Here is a 20790-nt window from a genome sequence, read left to right as displayed (position 1 = left end):
GTCGATCGCGCGCTGTCCGAGCTCCTTGCCAGCATTGCCGACATGCGCCCGGACTTGTGCCCACAATTGTATGGTCTAACATCTCTTGCGGGCAGCGGAGTCCAAGTGATGGACGACGAGCCATCGGCGTCAGGTCCCGTCAGTCGCCGACAGTCGTTTATTGCATACCAACCGTTGGAATCTCGGCGCTCTGGCAGCGTTATGCTTTCGACGGCTGCGGCGGTCTCGTCCTCTGCTGGACATCACACCGCAGCATCTTCCTTCTCCAGCTCGGCGTCCTTCCGCTCATCGGCTGCCGGTATCATAGCCATTCCCACGACGATCGATTCTGGGCTGCAGTCTGCACCACCCACCCACGTGCGCGACAATGTTCCACTCGTGGAGTCTCGCTTTGGATCGCTGCGCCAGCACGACGCACCTCGAAGCTCCCGCGATTTCCACTATGTGGTGGTGGGAAGCACGGCGTCTGCTCACATTCGCTCCGTCCAACAGCACCGCGTGGTCCCCGGCGGTCGAGTTGCCGCTGGGGCGAGTATGATTTCCGTTGCCAGCGTTCGTTCCCACGCTCCATCATCATTGCAGGTTCCCGGAGCGGACGTGCCCGTCCCAACGGTCACAACCAGCGAGGAGGTGCCTGCTCTCCTTTCCGAGCAATTCCACGCCGTGTACGCTCAGCACCGCACAAGCTTCTTGCACATTTCCATTCGTCCTCAGTCTGTGACCATCTTCTTGTACAATTGGACACCCAGCGCGCGCGAGCGTTTCTCAAGCGCCTTCCTGCGTCTTGCCTCGTGGCATCACATCCGCTCCCACACCCTCTCGCATATTTTGCATCAAAAGATGGGCTTGTTTGCCCACTGCTCAGCCAGCGCCCCGCCGCTCGAGCTGTCGACGACGCTTGCGACCACCGAGCCGTCCGGCTCACAAGGCCAATCAACCAATGTTGCTGCGTCTGGGTCTGGATCCGGTCTGAGCAGCAGCGGCGGCTCGGCGACTTCCGTCATTCCTGGAAGCAACGCTCGTCTCACGCTCGAAAACGTTGAAATCCTCATGAGCAGTACAATGCCTACGCGCCGAGCCGCGGATACAGTGCTCAACTCGTCCTCGTCGGGCTCCATGTCCACTTCCTCCCCTTCGACTACAGCTGCGTCGCCCAGCAGCGGCACAAACAATTCGGGTGCGTCCTCTGGTGGCTCACAACCCACAGGGTCAGTTACTCCGGGATTCCGGCCCGCGCACTTGCAACGTCGCTCTGGACCTGGCGGTCAAGCACCTACAGCAGCCTCCTCGACGACCTCGACGCCCTCCTCCGATGATGCCGAGCAGCGCCAGCGACGCCGTCTGGCAGCCATGGCGTCGTTTGAGCTCGTGCTGAAGAGCATTGTACCGACCCATCCGATGCATCTCACCAACGTGAGCACTGTTTCCGACCCATTGACGCGCCACGGCTTCCAGTTCCTCGAAATGTCAGCTGCATTGAACAGACAACTCCAGCGACACACACGCATGCGTGAGCTCTACCAGCGCTGGATTCGACGCGAACGCTCTGGACCACCGAGTTCTTCGTCGTCTGGTGCCGGCCCAAGCAGTCAATCTGCGCAGGCGTCCGCCGAGGATCAGCGCAAAGCTCTGGCGAGCAATGTGCGCATCATCAAACGTGCCTCGCGGCTCGTCCATTTTTGCCGCAAACCTTTGCTGTTCAGCTCGCGACGCAAAACCCTGATCCAAGACGATGGTCGCCCGCTTGCGCCGACAGGACCAAGCGCATTGTCTACTGCTCCACCAACGTCAAGTCTGCCTACAGCCCAATCCGGACCGACCGGTTCGACGCCTGTTGCGCGCCAACGAAGCGCTGACGGTGTCTTTGAGGGCAAAAGCGGCGCGAGTGCTCAGCAAGCTCTGTCTGTTTCTTCGTTTGCCTCGAACGAATTGGCCGCTCTTGCGGCTACAGAGGCTGACCAGCGATGGTACTTGGAAATGCTTGCGCGGTTTATCAAGCAGTATGTGTCTTATTTGGAGTCACTTGGATTTTCCCTGATTGGGGTTGTCGACAATGCTTCCAGCGGTGATGCAACTTCGTACGCTTCGCCAGTGCAACACGCGCACTCTCAGAGCCCAGCTGCCTCTTCGCCTGCCGGATCGTCGCCTGCTGCTGCTGCTGCTGCTGCTGCTGCTGCTGCTTCGCCTTCTGCGTCGAACTCGAGCAGCAGTTCGTCGCTGGTGATTGGGTTGAGCAGCCGACGACAGACATCGCGCTCGGCACAACCACCCGTCACTGCGACCAACCCACCACTCTCGTCCGGCTCTTCTAGTGGCAGCACGTCTCAGGTTCGGACGAGCAGCGAGCTTCTGTCCGCCGCAGTCGCACAAAACCCTCTCGCACTTTTGACCTCGAGTACCTTTTTGCAAAAAGTGTATTCTGGCGGCATGGTGCTCGTCAAGGTATCGTTCCGAGATGTCTTTGTCTGCATCAACATGTACGCCACGGAAGGATCCCGCATGCGGGCTATCCAGCAGCCATTTGCTCCGATGACTTCCACTTTCAGCGACAGCATGCAACAGGCCATGTATGCCTCGCAGACCTCATCGCAGCAAGCCAACAAGCTGGCGAGCAGCTCCAGTTCCACGTCTGCCTATGTCGTCTCCCTTTCGGGAAAGGCAGCTGTGGAGCAATCGCGAAAATTCACCGAAGAGTGCGCCCGTCTCAAGGATTACCTGCACATCAACTCGTTCACTTACGATTTCCACCTGCGCTATTTCCAGCAATTTATCGTGGACAGCACGTTGCGCTATCCTTCGCTCCATCTCTTGGATTTGCTCCAAGACTTTATGGCACTGAATATGCCGTCCACCTTTGCCCGGAACCGGATTTACAAGGGTGCTGTGGCGCTCGACCCGAACATCTCCTCGCCCGACGAGTTCTTTGCGTTTATTAGCCGTCGTGCGTCGCATTACGGCTTTTACTCGCTTGACGAGCTATCTCTTATTGCCGATATGAATGGAGCTGTGCCGTCGTCGTCGTCGTCCTCGTCTTCTCCAGACGCCATCTTTTTGCTCTCGCGCAGACCCGACCTCGGTCTTGGGGAGCTGCAGTCGCAAGCTTTGACTCCAGGAGGGAGACCGTCCGCGGCCGACTCGCGTCGTCCAACAGGCGCGATCGAGTTTTCTTCGCAAGGCGACTACGACTACTTGCTGCTCGTATTCCCAGAGGATGGCAGACTTGCAGCCACTGCTCCGGCGGAATTGAGACTGTCGACGGTGGCCAATCGCGTGACTCCGAGGGCGTTAGACGTTAGCCCGATCACAGGGTCGTTTACGGATGTTGATGCGCGTAGCTTTACTCTGAATTACGTTCTCCTGGCGACCAATGTCCGCACCACGTTCCCGATTTTGAACTGGCAGGCTGCCCAAGCGTCGGCGCCATCCACGGCGGCTGCAGCGGCTGTGTTAGGAGCCCTGCTCAACCGCTCCACCGCTGGTGCAGCCGACGATCGCGCGCCGTCCCCCATATTCTCGACGGCGCGCCCGACTGGCAGCCCCTCCCTGCCAGCCAACAACCCGCTCTTCTCTCCGCTTGTACCCCGCATTCAAGATGTTGTTCGCTCGGCGCTTTTGCGTCTCGATGTCCTCATCCACCAAGGGCCGTCTGCACCATTCGCCGCGACACTGCGTGGGAGGCTCTTCGTCAAGGCACCGAAAAGCCCAACAAGGCAGGCCTCACGGCGACCGAGTTTATGCGGCTGATGCAGCTGAGCCAGCGCGAGGACTTTGCACTCACCGACCCGACCGTTGCGAGCGTGCTTTGCATGCCTGTTCCGTGGGAGAAGGTGCTTTCTTCCGTCGTCGCCAGATTCGGCAAGGACGTGCGAGACATTCTCACCGACACGTCCATCTCTCCGCCCGTCCCTGCGTCCAGCGTCAATCTGAGTTTGGTGCCCGTGACTCCAATGCCCGAGTCTACTCGCACGGCAGAAGGCATGTTGTCGTCGTCTGTGGCTGCTGCTGCCCAGTTGGCTGTCCCGCCGCAGCGGCGCATGTCTAGCAGTGGCCCCAGTGGCGGTGCCGGTAGCAGCAGCGGCGGCTTTTTTGCGTCGCTCGGATTTGGCCGCAAAACACCAGTCGTCCCTATCCCAACGGCCACGACCGCGACGGTCGAGGTAGCCACCGGCCTGACCTCCCCGCTGGCAACGTCCGTGACGTCCGCAGGGCTTGCATCACCTCTGGCGCCGCCTTCATCTGTCATGTCCAACACGATGGGCTTGTCTGGGTCCTATGTGACCACGTCGTATGCTCCAGGGTCGACGTCTGGCGCAGTCACGCTCTCCAGCAATCCAGTGCCTGGAAGCGGCACGTCTGTTCGCCACGTCGTGCTCCTGAATCCGGCATTTGCCGACGTCTTGCTGCACCTCCAACACGATCGTGTGGCGCGCAAGTTCTCCATCACCTTTGTCCATCGCGAGGAGCCTGTTTCCGACGACGCCCGCGCGAGCGAGTTGCAGCATGCCGCCAGCGTCGTCAATGTCATTTCCACCCTCATGTGGACGCTCATGCTCAATGACTAGAAATGTGAGCCGATGAGTGTTTTTTGTACTTTTTGTATATCTTTTCTGAATGTTTATTGATTTTGATGAAGGTAGTTGTCATATGGCTGTGCAAACGCTCGGATCGGATGGTTGGGTGGTGATGCGAGAGATGCCAAACCAATGCACACTCAGGGGTTTTGTTATTGGGGGACGAGACTTGGAGGAAGGGACAGGACAGAAGCAGCAGCATCTGAGCTCGAGTATCACAGCACTCTTTGATGTGACCACTTTATCCTATTTTGTTTGACTGCTCAGTTCTCAGATTTTCCACTTTCCCCCCATTTTTGGCACCATGTCGCACATCATGTCTGGCTGGGTGCAGCGGGAGGAGAGCGGCCTGGTCAAGTCGTTCAAGCGGCGCTGGTGCGTTGTGCAAGACACTGCTGTCTGCGTCTACAAGGACGACAAGGACGTTCTGCTGCAGTTTGAGCACCAGCAGCCACCGCTGGACGTGCTGTTTGCCGAGGACATTACCAGCGTGCAGCCGCTCGTCAGCCAGCAAGGGCAGCAGTTTGGCTTTGAGATTGGCACGTCGCACGGCGCCACCCTCGCACTCCGCTGCAGCGAGGACGAGCACAACGAGTGGATGGCTGCAATCCGACTCCTCACTCGCCGCGAGAAGCCCATCGCAGTCGCAGGCGCTCCCGTCATGGACTTTGTCACCATCGAGTGCTTCACTCTGCGCGGGATTCGCGTCGACGGTTCCATCGAGCCGCACATTCTGGCAGTCCTCAGCGACTTTGACGGGCGTCCCATCGACCCTGCCAAGCGTGCCAAGAAGATTGAAGATGTCCGAGGCTGGTAAGGAATTTTTTTGGGGAAGAACGAGGAGGGGGCGGCGTTGAGATTGTTGAGATTGTCGAGGTTGAGATTGTCGAGATTGTCTGAGATTGTCTGAGATTGTCGAGATTGTCTGAGATTGTCGAGATTGTCTGAGATTGTCTGAGATTGTCGAGATTGTCTGAGATTGTGTGAGATTGTCGAGCTTGAAGGTGGCCGGTGGCCGAGCTTTGGCCGAGATTTGGTTGTGATTTGGTTGTGATTGTTGACATTGAAGATTTTCGCGGGTTTTGGAGGCAAGCGTTGTTGTTGCCGCTGCTGGTGAATGAGTGGTGATGGTCAAAGTCTTCCTTGCGCGCGATTTCTACGCACGATTGCTCTCTCACATTTGCTCAAACAACAACACTTTGTGTGACTTTTTTGGTGCTTTTTTTGCAGGTTTTGCAATAGATTTGTCGCTCTCCCAGACGTCCTCAATCTCATGACACAGCACGAGTGGCAACTACAAAGCTGCGCTGCGGCCGAAAGTCAGACGCCAACGGATAAGGCTGTGGTGCAATGCCATCGGCTCGTCTTCCACCGCCCTCGATTGCCTTCGCCTGCACCTGCACCAGCACCTGCTACTTCACCAACCGGGTCGGCATCCTCTTTCCCTAGTGTTAAACGATAGAGCGTGTTGCTATGTTCCGAGCTACCAACTGGTTTGGCCCTTCTCCGTTTTGTGTGTAGATTGCTTTTGTGTTTGTCGTTTCAGCTCCAAGTACTTTGTTATTTTTGCCACAAGTTGTTTCCGCATGCAAGGCCTGTGATACTCGGAGCTTGTTGCACCACACAATTGCCACAAGTTGTTTCCGCATGCAAGGCCTGTGATACTCGGAGCTTGTTGCACCACACAACAGCTCCACAGTTGCTCAGAAGTTGCTCCACAGGTGCTCAGAAGGCTGAAATTTCAAAACCCAACAACTCGACTCGTAGTTCACCTCTCTGTGTTTCGTTTCGTTCGTTCATTCATTCTTTTTTTTCTTCTTCTTTTCTTTTCTCCCATCGTTATCGTTTCACTATGAGCGATTCTGCAGGTGGAGGTGGCGGCGGCGGAGGAGGTGGTCCGCCGACAACCCCAACCAAGCAGCCGTTCCATCCACACGCCCATCACCACACTCACAACCACCATAATCACCATAGTCACCACAATAACCACCACCAACACCACCACCATCACCATCATCATAGTAGCAGAGGCGGTCAGCAGCCAAGCACTCCAACCAAGCAGTACCCACCGTCGTCGTTTGCAGCCAGCTCGCCCGTCGCCGTTGCTGGTACTGCTACTGCGACTGCCAATGTTAATGCTGCTGCTGCTGGACATGGTGGCACGACCACTGCAGCGATCGCGTCGACTCGGCGGCGCTTCTTGCACTCGTTCGAGCCAGAGTCAGCAGCCTCGGCGTCCAGCAGCGGCGGCGGCGGCGGCGGCACCACGCGGCACTACTTGAATCCGTCCATGTCTATGGGCAGTGTTGCTAGTGCTGGTGGCGGCGGTGCGGACGCTGCAGACGCGGTCGACGCTTCACTCGCGCCACTCATCTCAGTCTCGTTCGACCCGGCTTCAGCCGCCGCCGCCGCTGCTGCTGCCGCCGCTGCTGCTGCCATGGCCATGTCCTCGTCGTCGAGCTCGACCTCGTCGGTGACCACGGGCGCCGTCGGGGCTGGACTGCCGTTCGCGGGCGCTGTCACTACGCCGCCTGCATCGCTCCAGCAGCAGCCGGCGTCGTCGTCGTCGTCGTCGCAGAGATTGGTGCTGGACAATGTGACGCTGAGCGAGATGCACACGCTGCGGACATTCACTGTGACGAGCCTGGTCGCAATGCCCGTGATGGTCCGCCTCGCTTCAACGCTGGGCAAGCAAATCCACTTTCAATCCAACAATGAGAATCTGCTGCAGGACGGGTCGACCAAGCCAGTGACCGAATGCAACGTCCTGTTCAACCATGTCGACATTGTCGATCAAGTCGTGCTGTCGCCGTTTGAATCAAGGCGGCTCGTGCTGGCGTTCCAACCAGAGGCGCGTCGCGGCGAGGCGTCCAGTAGTGCTGCGGTCGCGGACAGCGATCGCGATAGCATCAACCTCGAGGCATACAAGTCGTTTGATATCTCGGGCAAGTTGCTCTTCACCAGCAGTCTGCTGTTGCCCGACCTGATTTCTCCAGAGCCCTCCGTGCCGCCATCGCCAACCAGCATTTCTGGGTCGTCGTCGTCCTCGCACGCATCGACACATCCGCCATTGCCTATCGTTGGTCTCAACAGCGACGTGACGGGGGCTCCCGTCAATCTTCAGTCGGATACAGTGCCTCGACAACTCACAGTCCGGTTTCGTGCTCATGTGTGCAAGTCGGTCTTTCGCATCGATCTGACCGACCGCGAGCTCGCGTTCGACGACTGCGTTGTGGGCGGGGCCTATGTCAAGGAGTTTACTGTGTGGAATCGCTCTGACATTCCCGTGACCTTCTTTGTGACCGTTTCGACCGAGCGAGGCGAAAGTGTCATGTGGCATCCTGGTGTGCCCGCTCTCGAGGGCGCGAGTGCCAATGCTGACCATTCGCTCAGCAAAGCCACCACCAGCAGCAGCAGTGCGATCGGCAGCAATAGCCACAACAATAGCACGAACAACGGCGGCGACAGCACGGAGGGATCGACTCTCTCGGCTTCCACATCGTCTGATAACTTGAGTGCATCGCAATCGTCCGAGCAACTCAACAGGGATGGCCAAACCGCGCTCGGCAAGACTTTGGTTGAGCCCACATCGACCGCGACCCAAAACGCGGGCATGGGTTCTCGTGTGCGCTCTGACACGGGCTCCTCCTCACTCGGCGACGAGCAGCAACCAGCCCCGGCGTCCTTGCAGCTTGCCAGTGGCTTCCTTGTCGAGTGCACCGAGTACGAAACGGGCCTACCATTGCAACAAGCGACACTGTTGTCATTTTCGCAGTGTCGCGTGCGCGTCGCCTTCAAGCCGCGGCAAGCAGGCCAGGCCGATTTTGTCATCCTGCTCGAGAATGCACTGGACTCCAGCAATACCGCAAGCATTGCTCTGCACACGCACACCACCCTGAGCAGTCGCGAGACGAGCTTGGAAATTCTCGGCAATTCCAATTTGGATTTTGGCGATTGTTACACGGCCATGCCCTGCATGCGCATTGTCACTTTGCGCAACAGCACCGACACAAGCATGGATGTTGACTTTCGTAGCTGCCTTTCCAAGGAAATCTCTGCGCACTTGTTCACGCCCCCTGCAGACATTTCCGAGCAAGATGTGGTGCTGGCCATCAACCTCATGTCGCAGCAACAGCAAAACGCCCTCGTCCGCGACCCGCTTCCTGCGCTGAGCTCTGCGACCACGGTCGCCCAACGGCATCGTCGACAACACTTGTCCCAGCTTTTGCTTCAGCTGCTGTCTGGCAATCGCGAAGAGAGCCAGCGCATTGAAGAGTGCAACATTCCACCCGGTCGTCACCAACACGTTGCCTTGCGGTACATCCCAACAACGGTCGAGGTTGCCACAACAACAACAACGGGAGACGGCGATGGGGATGCCAGCAATAGCAACAGTGGCAGCAACAGCAGCGGCAGCAACACTGGCAACAACAGCACCAACACCAATACTAGTACCGGCAACATGAGCAACAACAGCACCACAGTCACTAATAGTGGCAGCAATGCTTCAAACAACGCATCAGGGCAACCCACGGGTGCGGATACTGTCACCTCGAGCTCCGGAGCCCCGGCCGGTTTGGACGCAAGTACCACCGCCATTCCCGCAAATCCTCCAGCCGCCTCAACGCGGCTGACGCGACGCACTTTTAGGTTGCTGCTCCGTGGTCTCGATGCCAACGACGTGGAGCTTGAACGGCGGACGCTGCATTGCCGATCCCGCGTGTGTCAGTCACGCATCAAGCTCTCGCGAAGCTCAATCAACTTTGGCGATTCGGATGTTGGAACTGCTCAGATGGTCGATGTGCAAATAACCAACTTGTCTGATTTGCCGGCGCGCATTCAAGTCCGGTATCAGAGCAAGATTATCACATGTCGCACGGACGTCATTGTGATTGCTCCTCGGCAGGTCCAGGACTTGCGAGTGGCCATCTGTCCCCGGAAGGTCAATCCAGAGTACCGCAAACAGATCACCGTGTCCAATCTTTGCAACCGTGAAGACAACCAAGTCCTGAGCATTGCCTCCAATAACGTTGATCAGCACGGCGTTACCTTCCACTCGCTCTTCTACACTGTGCAGACTGGATTCCCGAAGGGCGCCATCCACTTTGAGAATGTGGTGGTCAACAGCCCCGGCCTTCGCGTCATGGTGATTCGAAATATCACAGACAAGCCAGTGACCCTCCACCTCACATCGACCTGCCCTGGAGACATGGCGGCGTACATTCCGGCATCGCTTCCCCAACCTGTGGCGAGCGGACTGGCGGCATCATTTACCCCGTCCTTCCACATTCCCGCACCGTCCATTGAGGTGGCAGCCGCAGCCGCCGCCGCCTCCTCGGAGGCCAACACCCAAGGTCGCAAGGTTCCTGTTGGCACCGTTCTTGCCCAAAAGCCGCAGTCTGAAAAGAAGGAGCAGTTTCTTGAGCGGGTGGAGGCGCGCCGCGCGTTCTCGAGCAAACTAGACCGCGGTTTTTCGTCTCAGCCTTCTCAGCAAGCGTCGCAACAGCAACAGCAGCAGCAACAGCAGCAACAGCAACAGCAACAACAACCTTCACACAGCAGCAACAGCAACAACAGCAGCAACAACAGCAGCAGCAACAGCAGCACCAACACACGTCAACGCTCCTTTCTCCTCAACCCCAGTCCCATCCCGCCCAGCAAGCTCACTCAACAGGCCTGGAATTGAGCAATGCGACTACTACTTCACCGCAACCGACACCGTTGGATGCTTCTCAAACGCTACCATCCACGGCAACAGCAATGGCTTTGGATGGAAATGCGACTGTGCTTGGTTTGCGGCGTGGTTCGGCAAGCCAGCGCTCCTCATTCCGTCCGCCACCTCGAGACGCCGAGATTGGGTATCCTTTGAAAGCATCTGCTACAATTTCTGGCAGCGACCCTGCCTGGCAGCTCTTTTTCGAAGAACATCGTCTGGCCCTGCTCGATTCGACGATCGATTTGCACTCGACGCGGCTGAGCCGGCCCACTCCCTTGTCGGCCATCGCCACCACAGCATCCGAACCTTCTGTTACGCCCATTGCACAGTACCTTGATTTGGCGGCTCCCATCGCCGCTATTCGCAAGTACCAGGACGCCGGGACAATCTCGCCTCGAACATGGCTGCATGAGCGAGCCGGGGACACGGACGACAATTTTGCTGATGAAGAAGAGTCTGGACGATTGAGCGCCGGCAAGAGCTCGAGTACCAAGAATCTGTCTACCGCCGACGACGCGCAGCTACTCCAACGACGGCTTGCCGCTCTCGCTGACGCTGTTGGGTCGACCGCCCCACCCGGTGAATCAAGCGCTGGCACCACTGCCCGGACACACTCTGCCTTCTCCGCCCTTCCGTCTCGAGCCGCGAGCAGCGCAGCAACAGGCGCAGCAGCAGCAGCATCAGCAGCATCAACGTCATCAGCGACAGGGGGATCTGCTCATGGAGGTCTGTTGCCTGATTCGAGTGCTGTCTCCGAGGTGGAGGCCGCAAGCTTCATGTCGTCTACACCTGCGTCCACCGCACCCTCGACCTTTGGTGCCATGCCGGCCACTCGCACGCTTGATGACCTGGCGAAAGACTTTGAAGAACGTGCAACCATGGCTGGAACCTTCACCAACCCTTCTCTCGAGGAGGAATACATCCGCAAGCAGTTTGCACTGCGTCGCGAGCTGGAAAAGGCCGTGCATGATCGCCGTTTGGTTCGCTGCTCGTTTCTCGACATTGCCCCAGAGTCTCGCGTGCGTGTCTTTGTCATCTTCATGCCGACCTCGCCCTCTCTTGTCGCAAAAGTGACTGGCAAACTCAAAAACGTCGAGGAAAAGATTTTCATTCGCTTGGTTCGTGCAGACACCACTCGTGTCTTGACCTCCTTCCGTCAGCCTAGCGCCCTTATCGAGACGTATTCTGGCATTTACGAAACCGGCGGAAGTGCGGAAAAGGCTTCTCCGGGCAGTTCCGCTGCAGCAGCGCAGTCTTCTTCGGCGGCAGCTGCTCATCACCAGCTCGCGAATCTTGGAGCCACCGCGAATGAAGCATACGACAGCTTGAGCCTGCGCATTGATGGTCGCCCGTTGCCTGTTCGTGAAATCCCGACGCACGCAAAGCTGTGTCGATCGACCATCCACGTCACACAAAAGCACATCAACTTTGGCTCCCTGATGCGGAACGAGCAGCGAGCCCGTTCCCTGCACATTCTGAACGGCGCTTCAGTCCCCTTGCTCTACCGCATCCAGCGAAATGGGTCGGTTGCGTCGAGCGACTTGGGCTTCAGCGAAGGCCGTTTGGGCGTGATTGTGCCGTTTGGCAGTCGAGATGTGAACTTTGTCTTCCGCCCCACGATGGCAGGTCGATTTGATGAGCCGGTGACCATCGAGAACGTTCAAGATCCGGCCAATTTTGTGGTGCTGCAATTCAAGGCGAACGTCAAGCGAGCCCCGACATTCTCACTCAAGACGCGGCGCATTGACTTTGGCGCGGTCATGTTGAATCTGCTTTCTCAGGCTCATGAGGTCATCGTGACCAACACGTCGACCAAACTGCGCACGTTCAAGATCTCCTATGATTCGTCTCGAACGCAACAGGTCGTGCACCAACCGGCGGATGATAGTAATGCCGCGGCCCCTGCTGCTTTGGTTCCATCCTCCGCGTTCACGTCTCGCGTTTGGTTTGAATTGGACCTTTCGTCTGGCGGTATCAGGTTCACCAAGGAGACCGAGGAGCAAATCGAACAGATTGAGCAAAAGATCAAGATTGCTGCGACCAAGAAAAACACTGTCAAGGTGAAAAAACTGACGAGTAAACTCGAAAAGCTCAAGTTTGGGGACCATCCGCCGCTCTCAACGCAGTCATCCATCGGCGGCAATCACGAGGACGACAACGCCTCTGCCTCTGACGTCTTGACGGACGACGAGGACGACACCACGACCGATTCGGGAACGCTGCCGCGGCACCAATCTTCCGCTTCTCGGTCAGTCTCTGTTACTCCTTCCACGGGCCCTGCTCATTCGTTGAAACCGCGGGTCGTTGAAAACGAGTTGATTTTTGTGGTCGAGCCTGGACGAGTTCAGCGGGTGCTTGTGTACTTTCGTGTGGAGCAGCGGCGCGATGCTTCCGCGTCCTCGCCTGTCACGTTTGTGGACGTGTCGTCAAGCTTGCTCGTCCACGAGCAGCGGAATGCCGACGTGTACAAGGAAGTATCCATCAAGGCGAGCGCTTGTTCCACGTTGGCCATTTTCACCCAGCGAGCGGCAGTCATCCGCCGAACCGCCACAATCGCTCTCGATGTTTCTGCTCCCAGCTCTCCGCTCGAGTATGCGAGTAGCTCGCACGCTGTGAAACCAACAGACGCCGGCTCTGGCGTGTCGTCGTCGCAGCCCCTGGCAGCGCGCAGCATGTCTGGTTTGTCAGAGCGTGATCCGTTGGATTCCCGCGCTTCCCTCTACGACGCCGGCACCACCGCTTCATCGTCGAAATCGTCATCCATTTCGGCGTCGCCCGCGGGCGGTGTTTCGGCCCAAAAGGACGCAATGTCCCCAGGCCCTTCTCCAATCTCTCCGCAGCTGGCCTCCACGCCTGGCAGCTCCCCACACGCGCAAGCGAACACAACCCCGCTGAATGCCCTCACCAGCGCTGTTCCTGCAGCAGACAGTTTGGGGCAAGAGCCGTTCACGCTCACTCCGTCGGCTTTAGGTACCGGCGACGTGCTTGTGCTTTCCCCGACAGAAATCTCCCTTGGCGAAGTTGACGTGAACTGTCCCACGCAGTCGTCCTTCACCATCACAAATACGGGCATGACGGAAGTTGTCTTTGTCATTTTGGAGCGACGCGATTACACCGCTTCCGCGATTGCGCCGTCGTCTGGGCACTTTACCATGTCGGCCTCAGCCACCCCGTCAGCTTGGTCGTTGCCTGCCTCGGCCCTGGCATCCCCAATCGGACCTTCTCCCCTGTTTTTGACGTCGTTCGGACAACTTGTCCCAACTTCACCCCCAGCCTCGAGTGCCGCTGCGATTGCGAGCGCCATTGCGACAAGTGCGGCCGCCGCGTCACCAGGGCTTGCAAGTGGCATTGCTGGAAGCGTGGGTGGCGTCACAGGAAGCGCTGGCGGATTTGCGTTGCCTCCTCTGGTAGCGGCCTCAAACAGCTATAGCGTCCCACCTTCATCCACTGGTGGTTCGGCAGTCTCGAATATGCCCACAGCGGTCGGCCCTTCCGGGTTCCGCTTTAGCACTCTGAATGGCTCCATTGCACCTGGGGAACAACGCGTCATCTCTTTCACCTTCCGACCCCAGATTGCAGGTCGTCAGCGCCATGTTGTGATCGTTCGCAACATTCACTCCAAGACCGAGTCCATCCTCACAGTGAACGTGACTGGTCGCCGTCCCCAGTATCTTCGCTTCCCCGAGCTGAGCACTCTCGCAGGAGGTACCGTCGCCGAGACTGCCAATCCCGCATCGAGCACCCCAGCTTCGCTTGTCAGCTCGGACAACGACCTCGTGTTTGATTGTGGTCTCTGCTACGTGGACCGATCTCAGCGCTTTTCCAAGGTTTTGCCGCTCACCGTTCAAAATTTGTCGTCCAAGCCGCTGGTCTTGCAATTCTCATCCAACCTGGCCAAGCAGATTTTCTTTTTCGTCGATGCTGCCGCGACCATCCCGGCAGAGGATGTGCCGTGTGCAGCAGAGGGCACGGTTGTTGTCCACGTTGCCATCCAACCTCAGCTCAGCGAACAGGGCCGGGAGCAAGGCGCTTGTCGCGAGCTCATTGGAGGCGTGAAAGTCAAAGCCTTCGAGTACACCCAACGCGGCGAACGCCCGCACAGCGCTCTGGAGCGCACGCCTTCTGGCGGAAGCGTCCCTCAAACACCAACTGCGATTCAACTGCCCGGAGCAGCTTCCGCATCGCCAGCAGCCAGCCTGGTCCTTGTGGTCGAATCTGTCGTCAAGCTGCGCGCTGTTGTGGGCCAAAGCGTTGCCAGAACGTCGCAAAATCTCCTCAACTTGGGCGTCGCATCGGAACTGGGCACCGTGCTCTCCGGCACATTTGTGCTCAGCAACGTTTCCACGCACCTTCCCCTGAGCTACGAGATTGTTGCGCCGAACAACATGACCGTTACCCCCGTGCAGGGAGTCCTCGCGCCTGCAGGCGTTGGTTACTCTGCAACTGGCTCTGCGAGCTCGAGCAACCTTGCTGGACTCCTTCCTGCTGCCGCGCAGCAGTCGGTTCTGCTCGAGTGCCGCTGCGACTCGTTTGGCTTTTACCAAGAGCGACTCCGCGTTGTCAATCGTCACCATCCTTCGCGTGAGTTGGAGATTGTCGTTCGCTTTTTCGTGGACGAAGGGCTTGTGGACACGGACTTGCCTGTTGGCGACCACGGCGTGCAGCTGCTCGACTTTGGCAATGTGTACATTTGTCCCGAGGACGCTGTTGGCCTCACGCGCGGCATGTCCAACCAAACCCCGTGGACGGTGCAACACCACATCTCGACGGACTTGCCCGAGTTGTCTGCGCGGACTGTCCATCGATTCCAGACCTGCATGCTGCTGAGCTCGCAGCCGGACGCATACCGCTTGCGGCCGTTGACGGATTTGAATTTGCAAGTCACCACGGACTTTGGAAAGCTGACGTCCAGTGACGAGGATGCCCTTCCACACCTCCAGCAGCTGCAAGGTGTGGCAGCCAATGCGCTGGGTCAGACGGACGTGCGTCCGTGCGGGCGCACGTTCACGCTTGACGGGCTTTCTGCCCTGCCTCTGAAGGTGACCTATCCACCGCCTCTCGAACTGAGCCGCAACAAGTGGGATCGCATTCTCGAGGGCGAGACGGTCGAGTACTATGGCATCTTGCTGCTCGAGCGAGTGGGACTGGACGCGAGTGGGCCACAGACGCCCGGAGCCCTGCGCTCTGCTGCTGAAGACTCGGCTCCTCAAGAGGCCGATCCAATGGCCTCCGCTTTGCCACTCGATTCCGCTGCGGCGCACGCCTCCACGGCCGACCGCATTGGACGGCAGATGGTCAAGGTCATTGAACTGCATTGCCAGTTTGCGCTTTCCGTCGGTCGTATCGAACGGCCCTCCGTCCATTTGGGCGTTGTCGGGTACCGCAATGCTTGGAAACCGGTCGACTTTTACTTTGTTGTGAGTAATCTCTCGGCCGTTCCGTTGTACTATCGAAGTGGGCCAATCTCCTCGTGCATTACTGTTGCAGACTTGGACACCAAGTCGAACGGGGTCGGATGCATTCCGGCCAAGTCCTCTCGCCGATTCGAGGCAACGCTCCATCCACGTTTGATCGCCACAGAGCGTGCTGGTTCCCAGCACTTTTCGATCTCGCTCGTCAACTTGAACAATCCCCACAACGCCATGCAGCTGTCCGTCGTTGCTCAAGTCACGCATTTCGAGTTGAATTTCGGGCATCTCAGCGCGACCGAGCCGCGTACCATGAGGCTCCCCTCTGTGGCCATTCCCGCCGTCACCGATGCGGCCGTCTGTGAAGAATGGATTTCCGTCCAAAACAGCGTGCCGTCCGACGAGAGCGTCAAGTTTAGCGTTTGGTGCGAGCTTTTGGAGCCGCTCCGCGATTGCCTTGATGCGCAGCTCCTCTTCCGCTTATCGACCCGGACCGTCAGTGAATTTTCCCTCGCGACTGGTGAATATTTAGAGATGCGCGTGCGGGCTACCGCTCGCTCCAGTCACCGCGCGCCGACTCGCGCTCTGCTGGACGCAGCTCGATTGGCTTGCGAGGTGGAGCGTAAATCCGCTGGTCTTGCCATGCCAATGTTGCAAGACAACGAGTTGGTCATCGGTTTCCTCAAGTTCCGATCCGTTCATGCGGATGCGATCGATTTGCTTCCCGCCGTCAGTGTCTGCATTGTTGGGTCTTTCGCGGCAAGCAAAACGCTCCTGTTAGCGCCCACCGCGCTCCAGCTTATTGCCCGCCCCCTCGACTATTCCGACGAATCCAACTCGTCCTCCGAGGGACATTCATCCTCGGACGACCACGACGACGAGAACGGCTCCGATTCCGACCAGGACTTTGGAGACGAGCGACAGCCATTGCAATTTGTGAGCGACTTGTATGACGATCTGCCAACAGGCTCCACTTCCAACCGACAACGGCGGCACGGTCTAGACCGGCGGACACGACGGGAAGAGCACAAGACACGCAAGCCACGGCGACAGCAGCCAATGTTGGTCCCAGCCAAACAAATTGAAACGGTTGTGCTGCGCAACCCTTGCGTCAACACGTCCGTGTTGTTCAGGACGGGTCGCATTCTCGTCAAGGGCGTCAACCAGCAACCAGATCAACGTCAGCAGTCCTTTGACGGCAGCGACAGCGCAGTCAGCCCTGCGAGCGACGCTGAGGATTCCGAAGCCAACCACCTCCTTCTTGTGGAGCCATCGAGCGGGGCTATTCCACCCGGCGCCACCATGACGTTGACCGTCCGACTGAGCGATGATTTTGACATTGAGAGCTCATTCGTGGTTGAGCTGCAAGTGCTCGACGTGCATCCTGACACGTCGTTCGCGGCCGTCCTTGAAGTCGAGATTGTGGCCCACAGTGATGCAGTGGCATCTCGCCTTCGGTTGCAGCATTCATTCGACTATGACGATGACGTCGACGTCAACAATCGCCTCGCGCTGCTTGACCGATCCGGCTCTGGCTCTGGGTCGAGTGAGCCTGGCGTGGCTCCAACAAGAGCGACCACCGACGTGGCAAGCCAACCACGCCGCTCGCTCAAGCACGAGCGCATGTCGGCCTTGTTTGCCCTCGGCGGTTCTGGAGGTTTCCATTCCGAGCCTTCTGCGCTTTTGGTGGCATCTCACCCCTTGGTGCTGTCCAACCAGCTGACCATGTGGCAGCAGCGTGGTCAGGAGCAACAGCCGTACGACGGTTCGCCTATAAACCACCGTTCATCTGCCCCAACGCGGCGTGCTTCGTCGGCAGGACGCAGCAGTGGCATGTCCAGCGATTCGATGGACGATTCCAACTCATTCCTTCTAGGGCGCACACAGTCGGTGCACTCTGTGATTGCTGAAGAGGATGGTGCCGCAATGCTCTCGACCTCGCCGTCCTCTGGCGCAGGCACGTCGCTCTCACCGGGAGCCTTTGTGTCTCGGCTGTACTCGAGAAAGCACACGCGATCGTCATCGTCCTCTGCCTTGATGATGCCCCTGAACCAGTCCGCGCGCCCGGACGGCGAGCTGGCTTCCTCACCAGGAAGTGCCGACCTGCTGCCTTTGCGCGCGAGCGGGGTCGAGTTGCTTTACTCGCGACGCGATCCTCTGGAGCTTTGTGCAACCTTCATCATGCTCCATCGATGTGCTCCAGTGATGGAAACCCACGTCAGTCAGTTCACATCAAACTTTGAGCTCGACTTGGGCCAACTGCCTTGGGACAGTGGGTCTGTTCAGCGCGAGTTTGTTCTGGAGAATTTGTCGTTTGAGCGCGTCGAGTATCGCCTGCGGCTGCTTCGTGCGGAGGATCGCCAGTGGCTCTCCCTTAGTCGAGTCGAAGGCGTCCTGGCTCCCAACTCGTTGCGCTTGACATCGCAAGACGCATCGCACACGGTCAGCATCACCGTGTCGACCTCGCGGCCTGGAGTGCAGACCACGTTTATCGTCCTGGACAACTTGACCAACACCCAAGACTTGAAAACCATCCGCGTGACTGCCGAGGTTGTCTTTGCCCTGGTTCAACAGACGGGCAAAGCTCAAAAGGCGCTGGCCGCGCCAGGTGTCAGTGGCGCTTCTGCCAACAGCGTACAGCCAGGCGCAGGCACCGCATCCGGCTTGGAATCAAAGTCGTCAACGAGCGCCGTCCCAGTCGGTGCTGGCGGTTTGGGCAGCAGCAACCTCGCAGGCCCAGCTGCCGCATCCTCATATTCCGGCGCAAGCATGTCCGGAGTCGTTGCTGTCGGTCCCAGTGCGATGGCTGTGCTCTTCCCTGCTCTGCCGTCCGGCATGGGCAGCCCAGCGGCGGCAGTCACCATGTCAACATCAACAACGAGCACTGCACTCACGCCTGCTGTGTCCAGCAGCTCGAACATGTTTTCTCATCCTCTGGCTTCAGCGAGTGTACCCCACAACAACGATGATGTTGCCTCCCCCATCTTGTTGCATGGCTCGATACCATCGTTAGAAGACGTTTCGACGCCAAACACGCTTCTTTCAGCGTTCGGCATCGCTCTCGCCGCTAACGATCCAGGCGCGCCAGCAAATTCCACGTCGTTGTCTGGGTCAGCTTCTGCCCAGTCGTCCTTGCCCAATAGCTCGCTTCTTCATTTGTCTCCTGACGCTCTGTTTACCATCACTGTCGAGGGATTGGATAACGGTCCTGCGGTCATCAACCTCGGCGATGTGTTCTACGGCCACACGTACATGTCACGCTCCTTTATCATCCAAAATCGCTCGGCCCTCCCGCTCGAGTTCCTGCTGTCGTCGAATTTGCCCTCTGATGACCCCACAGAGCTGGTCTTATCACTCGCTCGCTTGTCACCAAAGCTGTGCAAAACCGTTACCGTCGATCCGCAAAGTTTCGTGACCGTCTTTGTGCATCTCTTCCCGCAATCGCGTCAGACTGTCGATCCTTCTTCTGCAAGTTTCAACGAAGGCATCTGGCGTCAAATTGAAATTTGTAAGATGCTCGTCGTTGTTGTTATGCAGCGTCTGTCTCGGCTGACCTTGACTTGTAATTTTGCGTCTTTTTTGTGTTTGCGTTTGATTTGGGTGCACTCATTTGTTCAATTGTGTGTTTCGCGCAGCCATCAACTGCCGGCTGATCAAAAACTTCCAGCGGGTCGTGACGGTTCAGGCCATGATGCGACACCCTGCGTTCTACATGCCTGACCGCAGCTGCTTCTTCAAGGGCCGAATCAACACCGCCGGTGGCAGTGATGCCTTTGCCATCGATCCTTCGACAACGAGTCTCATTTTGGAGAATCGTGCCTCTTCTGCAGTTGGGTACGGTTTTTGGGTGTGATTTTTGTGTGATTTTCTGGTGTGATTTTTGCTGCCATCCTCTCATTTCCATTCACTGTTCAATGTTGGTGTTGATTCTGCGCTCATCCTCGGAATTTTCGTTTGTGTTCAACAGCTGTATCATTCGCAACGACACCATGTATTTTGATGTGTCGCTCCGCAACGAGTCCGCGGCCGTTCCCATGAATCGTGTCTTGATGCATTCGCTCGAGTCCAACTCGCTTTACATGCTCTGTATCACGTTGAAGCTGGACACCATCCGCGCCAATCTTCGGCAGATCATGGCCGTACGTGCATTTTTGACACAACTGTTTTTCAGATGCGATTCCTTGCAACTCACTCCTGTGCTTCTTGTTTGTTTCTTCCTTGCTGCCAATTCTTCCCAACACTAGGAAAAGTACTTGTATGAACACATCACCATCTACAATCGGCGCCGCTCCACGGAAAAGTACATCATTTCCCTGCGTTTGGCATTCGGTCACTTTTCCCAGTTCCATCGAGCACCGGGTCCTCGCAACTCGCACCTGTACTCGAGCCTGGAAGAGCACGTGGTCCGGTTTGTTGCAGCATTCAACTCGCAGCTTCGGCCCATTCTGCATCTTTGTGAAACCGACGTGAGCACCACGTCCGACCGCGCGACCGCTCAAATGTCCCGCAACCTTGCCACGTCCATGAATGTGCCTTCCTCCGGCACCAGCGCGTTGAACAAGTCTCGGACTGGCACATCCCCACGTCCCAGCTTCACTTCTCTGGACCAGTTCCAGCTCCAGCTTTTGCACGAGTCGCTGGAAGAGCAACTTCTCCTCGATTACGTGTACATTGTGGACGAGCTCGTCTTCACTGGCCTGAATAGCTTCTCGATTCACTTCTTGTTCCAGCTCGCAACGCTGCTGTTCAGTCTGTTGCTCGATCAAGAGGTGTTTACTGCACTGGGCCCATGCGCGCTGACTCACGGCGCCAGCGGACGTCGATGGCCCCCTCACCTTGCCAAATGGGTGGATGGACTTCGTATCTTCCTCACCTACTTCCCGTCCCAGGTGGATGCCGTCGCTCCATTGAGGCAGCTGGCCCGGCGTCTGATTGCCAGTCCGTCAGCTGCCGCCACGCCCTCAGCGCCCTTGTCATCTTCAGCTCATGTGTCTCACAGTAGTGCTGATGGTTCCTCGACCACCCGTTGAAGTGGACCCGATGAGGGGTGATCTTCTCTTCTGACACATTCCTTCTCCTGTAGATATGCGGAGCG

At 57.8% G+C, this 20790-nt stretch overlaps 3 protein-coding genes across 3 annotated transcripts; all 3 read left to right on the top strand.

Annotated features, from left to right (window-relative positions):
* Positions 1-42: 42 nt before the first annotated feature.
* CAOG_08521 (hypothetical protein) lies at positions 43-4562 on the top strand (the record flags this gene model as incomplete). The annotated part of the gene is made up of 2 exons (XM_011271800.1): positions 43-3500; positions 3641-4562. The coding sequence occupies 2 exons, from the start codon at positions 43-45 to the stop codon at positions 4560-4562; spliced, it is 4380 nt and encodes a 1459-aa protein (XP_011270102.1).
* Positions 4563-4847: 285 nt separating this feature from the next.
* CAOG_01533 (hypothetical protein) lies at positions 4848-6157 on the top strand. Its single transcript, XM_004364344.2, has 2 exons — positions 4848-5384; positions 5802-6157. Exons 1-2 carry the CDS (start codon positions 4876-4878, stop codon positions 6031-6033), a joined length of 741 nt encoding a protein of 246 aa, XP_004364401.1. The 5' UTR covers positions 4848-4875; the 3' UTR covers positions 6034-6157.
* Positions 6158-6423: 266 nt separating this feature from the next.
* On the top strand, positions 6424-20725 carry CAOG_08520 (hypothetical protein; the record flags this gene model as incomplete). Its single annotated transcript, XM_011271799.1, has 5 exons — positions 6424-10186; positions 10246-19203; positions 19331-19529; positions 19663-19834; positions 19940-20725. 5 exons carry the CDS (start codon positions 6424-6426, stop codon positions 20723-20725), a joined length of 13878 nt encoding a protein of 4625 aa, XP_011270101.1.
* Between the last annotated feature and the right edge of the window lie 65 nt (positions 20726-20790).

This window comes from Capsaspora owczarzaki (genome assembly GCF_000151315.2).
Source record: "Capsaspora owczarzaki ATCC 30864 unplaced genomic scaffold supercont2.2, whole genome shotgun sequence".
In the NCBI taxonomy this organism is placed as follows: domain Eukaryota; class Filasterea; order Ministeriida; family Capsasporidae; genus Capsaspora; species Capsaspora owczarzaki.
This window is presented reverse-complemented; position numbering and strand designations above follow the sequence as displayed.

What these genes read in the sequence shown, in the direction of transcription:
- CAOG_01533 (XM_004364344.2), top strand. Translation starts at nt 4,876, where the DNA reads ATGTCGCACATCATGTCTGGCTGGGTGCAGCGGGAGGAGAGCGGCCTG. An exon ending in ATTGAAGATGTCCGAGGCTG is followed by an intron (nt 5,385 to 5,801) that starts GTAAGGAATTTT and finishes CTTTTTTTGCAG; the next exon opens with GTTTTGCAATAGATTTGTCG.